Source organism: Prunus avium, chromosome 2 (assembly GCF_965620075.1).
Source record: "Prunus avium chromosome 2, drPruAviu1.hap1.1, whole genome shotgun sequence".
Lineage (NCBI taxonomy): Eukaryota > Viridiplantae > Streptophyta > Magnoliopsida > Rosales > Rosaceae > Prunus > Prunus avium.
This window is the reverse complement of record NC_142285.1, coordinates 30,989,241-31,000,441: the sequence shown is the minus strand read 5'-3', so window position 1 is coordinate 31,000,441 and position 11,201 is coordinate 30,989,241. Positions and strand designations below refer to the sequence as shown.

At 37.9% G+C, this 11,201-nt stretch overlaps 2 protein-coding genes across 2 annotated transcripts; one reads left to right on the top strand and one right to left on the bottom strand.

Annotated features, from left to right (window-relative positions):
• The first annotated feature begins 882 nt into the window (after positions 1–882).
• LOC148296850 (receptor like protein 27-like) lies at positions 883–4,266 on the top strand. Its single transcript, XM_088248423.1, has one exon. The coding sequence runs from the start codon at positions 1,033–1,035 to the stop codon at positions 3,874–3,876; it is 2,844 nt and encodes a 947-aa protein (XP_088104549.1). The 5' UTR covers positions 883–1,032; the 3' UTR covers positions 3,877–4,266.
• A 148-nt stretch (positions 4,267–4,414) lies between these two features.
• LOC110750636 (putative methionine--tRNA ligase) lies at positions 4,415–10,993 on the bottom strand. Its single transcript, XM_021950994.2, has 18 exons — positions 10,833–10,993; positions 10,121–10,278; positions 9,882–10,026; positions 9,629–9,782; positions 9,312–9,467; positions 8,735–8,965; positions 8,498–8,641; positions 8,328–8,418; positions 8,025–8,131; positions 7,783–7,897; positions 7,113–7,231; positions 6,928–6,993; positions 6,668–6,796; positions 6,412–6,555; positions 6,171–6,291; positions 5,654–5,868; positions 5,442–5,543; positions 4,415–4,768 (listed from the first exon to the last, which is right to left on the bottom strand). The coding sequence occupies exons 2-18, from the start codon at positions 10,254–10,256 to the stop codon at positions 4,538–4,540; spliced, it is 2,406 nt and encodes an 801-aa protein (XP_021806686.2). The 5' UTR covers positions 10,257–10,278; positions 10,833–10,993; the 3' UTR covers positions 4,415–4,537.
• Positions 10,994–11,201: the final 208 nt, after the last annotated feature.

Genomic DNA, 11,201 nt, shown 5'->3' with positions numbered 1-11,201 from the left:
CACCACTGGAGGTAGAGAGTACATTGAAGCTTAAAGTCTCATTTGACTGCATAAAGTCTGAGAAAGTTTTCATGATTCAGTTAGTTTTATCTAATCTAATTATCTCCAAACGTCACGCATACGTATACGTATTTTTCTCTGTTTGTATATACTTTGCTTGCGGTTTTGACAGACCTGTTTGATGATCATGATCTAATTAGTTTGACTAGTCATCCTGCATACTGATATTTGTAAACTCGTCTTGTACTCCTAGATTTCCTTGTAATCTGAGGGATTGTTGTGTATAGTGTAGCAAAAGTCTTGAATATATATATGGTGTAAATGTCTAATGAACAAGGCTCAAAGTAGATATGTTCATTCCAGCAATACAATGTTCTGTTCAGCGTATCCACGCACCCACGTAGATATGTTCATTATACCATGTTCTTCCCAAAATTTGACTTCTGACTGAATAATATTCCAAAAATTGAATAGGAAAAAGGGTTGGGGATGATCTTATATAACCTTATCTTCTAGTCTTTTTACACAGACCAGCCTTTGCACCCACGTAGACCTTATCCCATATTAAGAATTTGTCAATTTTGCAGCACCAAAGTTAATGACAAGTTGACTTGAAGTTTGTTGGCCGTTTCTAATTGAACATATCACAAAGCCAATCTATGTAGTTGACATGAATTGTTTTTCTTTTATTCCGAATTGACAACAATTGTTCTTAATGGGAAGGATGAAATAATTTCCTGTGACAAGTACTCGTTGCATTTATATTGAAAACGGAAGTTTCTTTTATTTGGTCGAGAGTCTGAAAACACTTCTTTATTATATTGATTCAAAGGTCAATAATATTATCTCTTGATGGTGCCATATAATGCCAAGTGGATATGTTAACTCGATTATACTTGTTTATATTCAATCTTGTCATATTATTGCTCAAGAATTTGATCCTGCCAGTCCATAAATAGCTCTCTCTCTAACCTTCACTTCCACACAGATGGTCATTTAGCTTAGAGTGCACAGAAAAAATATCAGAACATTATGGGGCTGTCCCTGTGCTTATTCAACGTGTCGATTCGCATGCTCTCGAAACTAGTAGTTCTGCTGCTGTTTCATCTTGTGGTTGCTAAATTTGTATACTCTTTGCAGCAGCTTTCTTGCCGTGAGGAGGAGAGCTCTGCCTTGCTGCAGTTCAAGAAGAGCTTTATTATTGACAAATCTGCTTCAAGTTATGACGGTGCTTATCCAAAGGTTTCAGCATGGAAACTTGGTGGAGGAGGAAACAGCAGCTGCTGCTCGTGGGACGGTGTGGAGTGTGATGAGAAGACGGGACATGTTATTGGCCTTGATCTTAGCAGCAGTTATCTCTACGGCTCTATCCACTCCAATAGTAGCCTGTTCCGCCTAGTTCATCTTCAAAGGTTAAACCTCTCTGACAATAACTTCAATTACTCTCAAATTCCTGGTAGCATCAAAAATTTTCCAAGCCTCACTCAGCTTGACCTCTCTGCCTCTGTCTTTTCTGGTCAAGTCCCATCTGAAGTTTCCCAGTTATCCAAGTTGACATCCCTTAATCTTTGTTGCAATCTTGAAACATCTTCTAGTGAGGGATTGTTGAAACTTCAACCATCTGATATGAGAAGTCTAGTTCAAAACTTAACTAATCTAGAAACTCTTCAGCTCAGTTTCGTTAGCATATCTTCAACGGTACCTGAATCCTTGGCAAATTTAACATTTTTGACATTCCTTGCTCTCAAGGAATGTGACCTAGTTGGTGAGTTCCCAGTGAGAATTTTCAACCTACCAAACTTAAAAAGTCTTAGTGTTAGATACAACCAAGATCTTACTGGATATTTTCCTGAATTTAATCGAAGTAGTCCTCTTGTCTTACTAAAAGTTTCCTTTACTGGTTTTTACGGAATAATACCTTCTTCGATTGAAAAGCTTAATTTATTGCAAGTGTTGGATGTGGCTCAATGCAATTTTTCGGAAGGGTTGGTTCCATCCGCACTTGGTAATCTTAGACAACTCACTTATCTAGATGTTTCAGCAAACAAATTTGTAGGTTCAATTCCTGATTCCTTGGCAAACCTTACCAAATTGACTGTGTGTAGGATCAGTTCTAATCCATTAACTGGTCCAATCCCATCTTGGCTAGGTAACTTTACCAAACTAATTTACCTAGACCTTGCTTTTAACAGTTTGAATGGTTCAATTCCTACCTCATTCTCCAATCTCATGAATCTTGAGCTCCTTTATCTACATGGAAATCACCTGAGCGGTGTAGTAAAGTTAGAGATGTTTCAAAAGCTACAAAATCTCTATGAACTCCAATTGAATGGGAACAATTTGGAATTCGTCACCGAATCCAAAAGTACGAATACAACTATTCAACAGTTCACCGTTCTAAGTTTGAGTGCATGCAACATAAGAGAGTTCCCATCTTTCCTGAGATATCAAACAAATTTGGAGCGGTTAGACCTGTCTAGAAACAAACTCCATGGCCAAGTACCAAAATGGATGTGGAACATAAGCACCGAGACTTTGGTATACATGGACATTTCTGAAAACTTCGTTTCTGACCAACTTCCATTTTTTCTACCCTGGGTTAACTTGCTATGCTTAAGGCTCTCGTCCAACATGTTTCATGGACTGGTACCGATCCCTCCACCATCCATGCTAGAATACAGAGTTCCTGAGAACAACTTTAGTGGAGAAATCTCGCCGTTGCTTTGCCATATGAGTTCTCTTCGGTACCTCGACTTGTCGAAAAATAACTTGAGTGGCACGCTTCCTCAGTGTCTTGGAAACTTCAGTGATGGTCTAATCCTTTTGCTTCTTGGAAGAAACTCCTTTCATGGTATTGTTCCACAATCATACAGCAACAGAAGCAGTTTGAGGATGATTGATGTTAGCCATAACCAATTGCAGGGGAGATTGCCAAGATCATTGGCCAATTGTCTGATGCTCGAATATCTTGTTCTGTCAAACAACCAATTCAGTGATGATTTTCCCATTTGGTTGGGGACTCTTCCTGAGTTAAAACTTTTGGCGATGCGCCAGAATGCATTCAACGGCGTCATAGGAAATTCTAGAAAGAATCTAGATTTCCCCAAGTTGCGCATTCTTGACTTGTCTTACAATAATTTCACAGGCGAAATTCCATCTGTGTTTCCAGACAGTACTGTAAACAACTCAGACTACATGCACACAGTCGTAACTTATAACGCCAACAATTTCCCAGTAAGTTACAGTGTAGATTACTCTATCACAATAGCAACTAAAGGTTTGGATCTATACTATTCAAAGATCCTAGAAGACTTTGCATCCTTTGATATCTCAAGCAACAAATTTGAAGGACAGATTCCAGAGTTCATTGGGAACCTTACGGAGCTTCACTCCCTCAACATTTCCAACAACATTCTCACTGGTTCCATCCCGTCATTGCTGGGCAAGTTAACGAATCTTGAATCGCTGGACCTTTCACGAAACAAGCTCTCTGGACAGATCCCCCAACAACTGACGCAGCTTAATTTTCTTGGAAACTTAGATGTGTCTCACAACAACCTCACAGGTCGTATTCCACAAGGAACCCAACTTACTTCATTCAATAGTACTTCATATGAGGGAAACCCCGGGTTGTGTGGAGATCCATTGCCAAGGAAATGCGGAGATCCTGAGGCCCCTCAACAGCCATCCTCAGTGGTAGAAGAAAATGATTCAGGCTCAGCTGGAACATTGGAACTTGATTGGAGATTTTGTTTGGCTGGATATGGAAGTGGGATGGTGGTGGGAGTGGTTCTTGCGGATTTCGTGATCTCAAGAAGGCCTGAGTTGTTTGTTAAGATTGTTGCAAAGATCAGACTAAAGATATGGAAAAGGTAGAGTGGGGGATGCAGAAAGTTTCTTATGAGGTCATGCATTTGGTGTTGTTTTCTTGTTTTGATTTCCTTCTCCTTCCATGTACAGCTTAGCTTGCTCTATGTCTTCCTGTTGAACTTGAGGTTATGTTTGAATTTTGCATGTATATCTGGATTTGGATTCTCTGCATTTACAACACACGGTTGTACTATTATTTATTTATTTAATGCTAGCTCTCATTTACGAGAGAAAAGATAGTGTAAACCACTGAAATAGATATAGACTCTCTCTCTCTCTCTCTTCTATATTTTATTTTCATCATCCACTAATATCCAGTTGCATAAATTATTTTGTACCCACTTCAGTCCAAATTAAAAGAATGATGTTTACAAAATTTTGCCTGTGAAATTCCCAATTTGGATACATTTAAGTGAATTTTTCCCCATATTTGAAAGTTTCTAAATTTTGACTATAAATGATAAAAACTTTCGTTTTACACATGAAGCATGTAGAAGTAGACGACATTTTCCCTTTTTCACCCAAATGACAAGAGGAGCAAAAGTGGTCTCAATCCGCGAGCAAAAATTGGTCATTGTTTTTCAAATAACCATTTTACAGCAAAAAAAATCCAAAATTGGCTGTTTCGTTTCAGTTCCTTTTCAACCTCTAGAGAATAAATTATCTTCTATCTAATTGACCCGCCACAAATTGAGGATACAGTGCAAACACCAGCTGATGTTGTGAGGGGAATATCTCTGTAGCAGGCCACTAGGTCAGTGTTAGTGTGCAGATCCACTTGCAAGGTCTCCCACACTTTCTTCTTGGGGTTCAACACCTCATCAGGTTCACCGACGAACCCTGGAAATGTAACTCTCTCGCCAACTTGAGCAGCTTTTGGTGGATCAACCAATTCAACCTGAGAGGCACCCAACATTGAAGATCTCGTCAGTAATTACATTAGTACCACACAGATAAACTTTCTACATGCTTGACAAAGGTTCTGAGAATGGATAGCGTTTGCAATAGTTTCCACAAAGGCTAAGATTTCAAGAAACGTGAGTTACAAAGGCATAGTTCTTCTAAATTAGTGACTAATCAGAAACAACCAGCAATCATTGCGACTCAAGTTTGATATTGCTAAATTACTCTGACTGTCAAAACCACTACAGGACTTAAGCAGAAACATATTATCACCATATTATCACATGACCTTGTGCAGATACGGCCAACACTGATAATCATATGCCTGTCAGAAATCAACTTTTTAAAAAAAATGAGACAAAATTTTATTGCATAAGACAATAAAAGAAAGGGTGGACAAGATGGCCACAAACAGACATACAAAAAACAGAAAAACAACATAGTAAAAACAAACGCAGACCCCTTAGATGCCTAGACAGGAAATCAACTCTTTTATAGCAGCAATTTTTACATAAAGATACGTCAAAAATATCCTCACAACAGAGACCAAAAGTTAAAATTAGTTATCATCAAATCGATATTAACACTCTTTTATTTTACTCAAAGAGCCTGATTAGCAAGAGCATATAAGATGCAAACACTAATTAAAGGTATACATGGCTGCTTACCGTGGCATGGTCACTGGTCGAAGCAGCAAGAACCATTGCTTGTGATTTAATACCCCGCATAGTTGCTGGCTTCAGATTACAAAGAACACAGACCTTCCGGTTCTGCCACAGAACAATTAATATGAATAAACAAATGGATTAGCAGGTGCCCAAAAGTAATGGAAATTAATTTGAATTTTACTATTAAAAAATCTGTAGATGCAAACACAAACCTGCATTTCTTCAATGGGTATATACTTGACAAGTCCACTCACAACTGTTCTAGTCTGTCCTTCACCAACATCAATCTCTTCTACGTAAAGCGAATCAGCATCAGGGTGCTTCTGAGCTTTCGTAATGAGGCCAACACGAATATCAAGTCTAGAAATGGAAATCTCTGCTTCAGCTGCTGATTTTGTGGCCTGTTGCTTTTTCTTTCCGCTGTTGTCTGATACAAAAATGGATTATCAGGATTCAGAATAGATATATTTATGTTAGCAATAAATAATAAAGGGTATAGGATTCTTTTCAAGTACAAGTGCCCAGAAAACATGAGTTTAGCTTATGAGATTATCCACATTTTAGGAGAAGCTATGTACCTTTTTCTTTGGTTACAAGGAGAAGCTACGTATTAAAGTAAGAATAAGTATAATATCCAACAAAGAAGTATGGGAAGTATTACTTATTAGTTAACTTTGCTAATACCAAACGGTGGTGGACCAGATCAACTAGAGGTAAAGAAATTCTAACCTGAAACTTTCATTTTCTTGAGTTGTGCAGCCACCTTCACTGCTTCAGCTTCTTCCCTCTCCTTCCTGTCTGCTTGACTTCCAGCAAACTTCTTCCTTAAGGATTCCACTTCTTCATCTTTCTGTGTGCAAGTGCAAACTTTCACTAAATTAGAATCTACAAATAGGCAAGTGATGCAGCAATCATATCATGGCAGGCCAGAGAGTCCAACATTGAAAGACAAAGCACGTCAAAGACATACCAATTCCTTAAACAATGGCTCTGGTTTCCCAATCTTGTGACCAACAGGTACAATCTCCCAAGGCCGTCTTGCCCTATCAATATCTCCTTTATCATCACAAAGTGATATGTGCGTCTCAGGAGGTAAATTAAGCTGCTTAAATACCTTGAATGCAGTTAAAGAAAAAAAAGATCTCAGCATGGATGATTATAGTAATATCACATGATCACAAAAATATTTCAGAGTAACACAATCATCTGTGAACAGAATTTATTACTTCGAGAGAAAATGATGGCATAAAAGGTTCCAACAAACAAGCAAGAAGATGCACTAGTCCGACTGAAGTTCTCATAACAACAGCGCAACGAGGTTGGTCCTCCTTGTAAAGCTTCCAGAACTGGCTTTCCTGCATGGTTATTGTAGATGGTGCAACTTAGCAGCAGTTGAATAATCAGTTTCACAGCCATTTCCAACACATACCCTTCAGAAACCTATCCATAAACAATTCTCTCAAACAGAGATTAAAAACATGCTTACTTGCAGATATGCATTCCCTTCACTAGAAATGCTCATTGCTGTTTTCAGTCCTTGCTTTAGTTTAACCTAAACAAAATGCAGATAAGAATGTCATGCCAATGCAAGAGACATGTGAAAAAAAAAGGTACGGAGGAGAAGCTTCCAGTTATTATTAGCAACAAGACTGTCATCTAAATATCAATTACCTTCTCCATTGCTTCTATATATTGCTCCACACATTTACCAACTTTTTCAGCTAGTTTCTCTGTCAAGAGATCTGAGTCTGCACTTGGAGCATCTGGAATAATAGAGCCATATCCTTGACCTGTACATGGATTTTGTTAGTTTACATGCTGCAAAGTGTCACATATACCATGCTTATTTGTTAAACCAGGAAACATGCATAAAAAGGTAAGGACGCAAGGAAAATAGAGCAATAATCATTTATACAATTTAATCATCATCCAACTACCTCTGTGATATTACATGCATAACTGATCTATATAGGAACAAATATCCAACCTTGATATCGCAATGTTGCATTATCAAGAAATGTTGTTTATCTCTATCAAGAATTTTCAACATAATTTTGTTATATGGTTTCAGATCACCTCAAGCAAAAATATAAAACCAAAAGCATCTTCTTTTTTCTCTTTAATTCAGGGAAAGGGGAGGGGGAGAGTTGAACTCCGGCCGTGTGTGTGCAGGTAGAGGCTTTACCACTAGAGCTATAACCATCAGACAGAAGCAAAAATTGACAAGCAGAACAAGAATCAACAATATAACTGTTCCTAAAATAACTTCCTCATGATAATAACTTGTAAACGACAAATCAGCTGCCTGGTCAATACTTTCAGAAACCAAAGGCTGTCCGACCTGAAGGTTTGGCAACAAAACTCAAAACACGATTTATAAAGTTGCCCAAATTATTCAGCAATTCGCTGTTCAGTTTTGCTTGCAAGTCGGCCCACGTAAATAATGTGTCTGATACCTAGTTCACCAAAAAAATATATATATATATATATTAAAACGAGTAACGAAAGATACGGAGAAAGAAGGATATTTACAAACTATCACAAAAAAAAGTCAAAAAGGAAGATGGGAATCATCAAAATTACCTCAGGCCTATTAGTTAGCAAGTAATATCTCCATACTTCAACAGGAATGTTTGTATCTTTTGCATCATTTCCAAAAACCCCTATGCCTTTACTCTTAGAAAACTTTCCTGTAAAAGCCATCAAAATTTAGATCACCTAGTACATATTGCACAAAGGCGAAAACTTTGAGCTTTCATAAATAAGGTCTTCTAAAATCATGCATTCATAATTTAATTAATGGTCATAACCATCCAAATTTAAATCATGCACAATTAATGGTCATAACTAGAATGTGACTAAAGAATTACTAGATAGTCAACCAACCAGATTCGTAGTTTAAGTACTCAGTAACACTGATAGTCTTCATCAAAGTCCAATTTTCACCAGTTCCAAGAAGTGTTGACGGAAACATCACCTGGAAGATAAATAAGTACACAATTGAAATCAATTATATGATTTTTCGAAGTAAGAAATGCTCAGAATAGGACACTCACTGTATGGAATGGCACATTATCTTTGCCCATAAACTGATACAACTCCACATTCTCAGGATTCTTCCACCATTTCTCCCAATCATCAGTGTAGCATTTAGTAATGGAGACATATCCAATAGGAGCATCAAACCACACATAGAAAACCTATCAATAGCAGAGTTGAGACAATGTAACAAATTTTGAAAAATAGTAAGAAAAATTAGTAGAATTAGCATAACTAAAATTACATGTATTAACCTTGTCCTTGAAGTTATCATGTGGAACTGGAACACCCCACTTCAGATCCCTGGTAATACATCGTTGTTTAAGCCCCTCTTTGAGCCATGCATTTGTCGCTTGAATGGCATTCTGGCTCCAAGACCCGGCCACTGATGTGTTATTGATGTACTCTTCCAATTTATCCCTAAGCAAAGGGAGTTCCAAAAACATGTGGTTTGTATCACGAATCCGTGGAGTTCTCTTACAGACCTGCTTGCAATTGACAAAAATGAGAAACATAATCGTGTAACAATACCACGTTTCTGTCCATTTAATTTTACACGTGAGGAAAAAAGAAAGTTACTCTCACATTCATATTTATTAACTCATTATGCAGAGGACAAGAAGAAAGTTATCAAAGCTGCAGAAAAGGTTAACAACGAGAACAGGACCTGAGTATTTTGATCAAATGAGGAATGTAGTACTCATTCTTATTTGGGAAACCTTATGTACAGACGTGTCATGCTTTCCTTTCAATTGATTTTACATATGCACATAGCATACAACACATACAGAAATTTATACTAATAAAGGATATGAAAAAAAACATATGCACCTTGCATTTAGGATCTTTTAGTTCCGTCGGATTCAAAAGCTTTCCACAGTTCTCACATTGATCTCCTCGTGCAGAAGCGTAGTCACAGCCTTGAGTTGGGCATGTCCCCTCCACAAGCCTATCGGCTAAGAACCGTTTGCATGTGTCACAGTAAAGCTGAATTACAGTATTAATTCAAGTTAAAATAACTTATACAAATACATTCTAAAAAACATAACTAAATCGCAATGCATGAACATAAAATGCAAGCAAATAATCACTGACTCAACCAAGAAAATAGGAAAGAATGGGCACAATTACAAGCCATTGAATGCTACCTGCTGCATTGTGTTCTCTGAAAGCCAATCATTCTCCAATAGCTTCTTGAAAATCGCTTGGCACACTTCTGTTTGTTGTGGTGTCGATGTGCGCCCAAATTTCTCAAAGCTTATGTTAAACCACTGATAAACCTCCCTATGAATTGCATGATATCTACAAGAACACAACAATTTGAAATAAATTTCAATAAATCAAAGACAACAAATAGAACTTAAGTTTACCAAATTATATAAATTTCACTGGAAAACTTACTTGTCACATATCTCTTGGGGGCTACACTTCTCTTCCATAGCTTTTGTCTCTGTCGCAGTGCCGTACTCATCAGTTCCACATATGTAAACCGCATTGTAGCCTCGAAGATGGCAGTAGCGGGCAAAGACATCGGCACTCAACACGCCTGCCAACAAAACAAAAGAATACATAAATAAATTAAAAGAATCTGTTTGGTTCCCAGAAATTAGAAGGAAACAAAATAAGGGAATGATGTATACAGCCAATAATATTGCCAAGGTGAGGGACATTGTTGACGTATGGCAAGGCACTGGTGATCAGGATGTTTCGCTTTCCAGGGATGGGTAGCTTGGCGGCCTTTTGGTCCTCATTGGAGGTAATTGTGAGGTCTCCCATGTACGGCTCTCTCCTTTAGTGGCTGAACCAGAAACAGGAGCTTAGAAAACTGCAACTCAAGATAAAAAGACATCTCTTTCTACTATTTTCATATCAGATTCGTTAGTATTCAAATAGTGTTTACCTCATGGGCAGACTCAAAATCCCAAATTCTTAGCTTTTATTTCAACATTCTCTCACAAATTCGTAGCCTTTATTTGGAATTGTTATAACTTTTCAGTATGCCAAAATTCTCTCACAATTCATAAAAGTGATTTCTGTTTGATTATTCAGCGAAACGTGTAATAAATGCAGCATGCTCTGTTTGAACACTAAGAAATCTGATAAGAAACAAATTAGGACTTGCCCAAAACACAACAGAAACAGAGTTTACAAACATGCAGATTACACAAATCCAAAAACAGAGATTTCACGCATGCAGATTTCCCAAGAAATATTATATTACAAGTATGCAGATTACATAAACATATAAATCCAGCAAACCCCTTCAATCCAGAAACCCCGAAAACCCAGAAGGCAGATAAAGACCCGAACAAAGATGAACACTGAAAACTGAAAAAGGGTCGACGAGCTTACCTGAGAACGGGGTCAGCGGCAGCGGCGCACGAAGAATCAGCTGAAGAGAAGAGAGAGATTGGTCGTGTGGGTTCGACTGAGAAGGGAAAGAGAGAGCCAGAAACGAAGGACGAGTGAGGCGGCGCGACTAAGGTAAATATATCGACCGGGTTTGTGTGATCTCATGTAGTAGGTTACACGGTAGCTTAGAATAAGTTCAACTATCAAGATGACACGTGTTAATATAAATAAAATTATGTAAAACCGGTTCTGAATAGGGAACCAACCGCTAAACGGGAGGTTTACTAACTGATTTTCAAAAAAATATTTAAACCTGCAGTCAACCGAATTAGTTTCGTCAATTCTTCCCGGCCCTCACGTTGGTTTTCG

Excerpts from the sequence above, each read along its gene's own strand:
- LOC148296850 (XM_088248423.1), top strand. The coding sequence starts at position 1,033 with ATGGGGCTGTCCCTGTGCTTATTCAACGTGTCGATTCGCATGCTCTCG.
- LOC110750636 (XM_021950994.2), bottom strand. The coding sequence starts at position 10,256 with ATGGGAGACCTCACAATTACCTCCAATGAGGACCAAAAGGCCGCCAAG. Across the intron at positions 6,797-6,927 it reads AAGGGAATGCATATCTGCAA|GAAAGCCAGTTCTGGAAGCT; the intron begins GTAAGCATGTTT and ends ATAACCATGCAG. Across the intron at positions 5,869-6,170 it reads CAAGAAAATGAAAGTTTCAG|ACAACAGCGGAAAGAAAAAG; the intron begins GTTAGAATTTCT and ends TTTTTGTATCAG.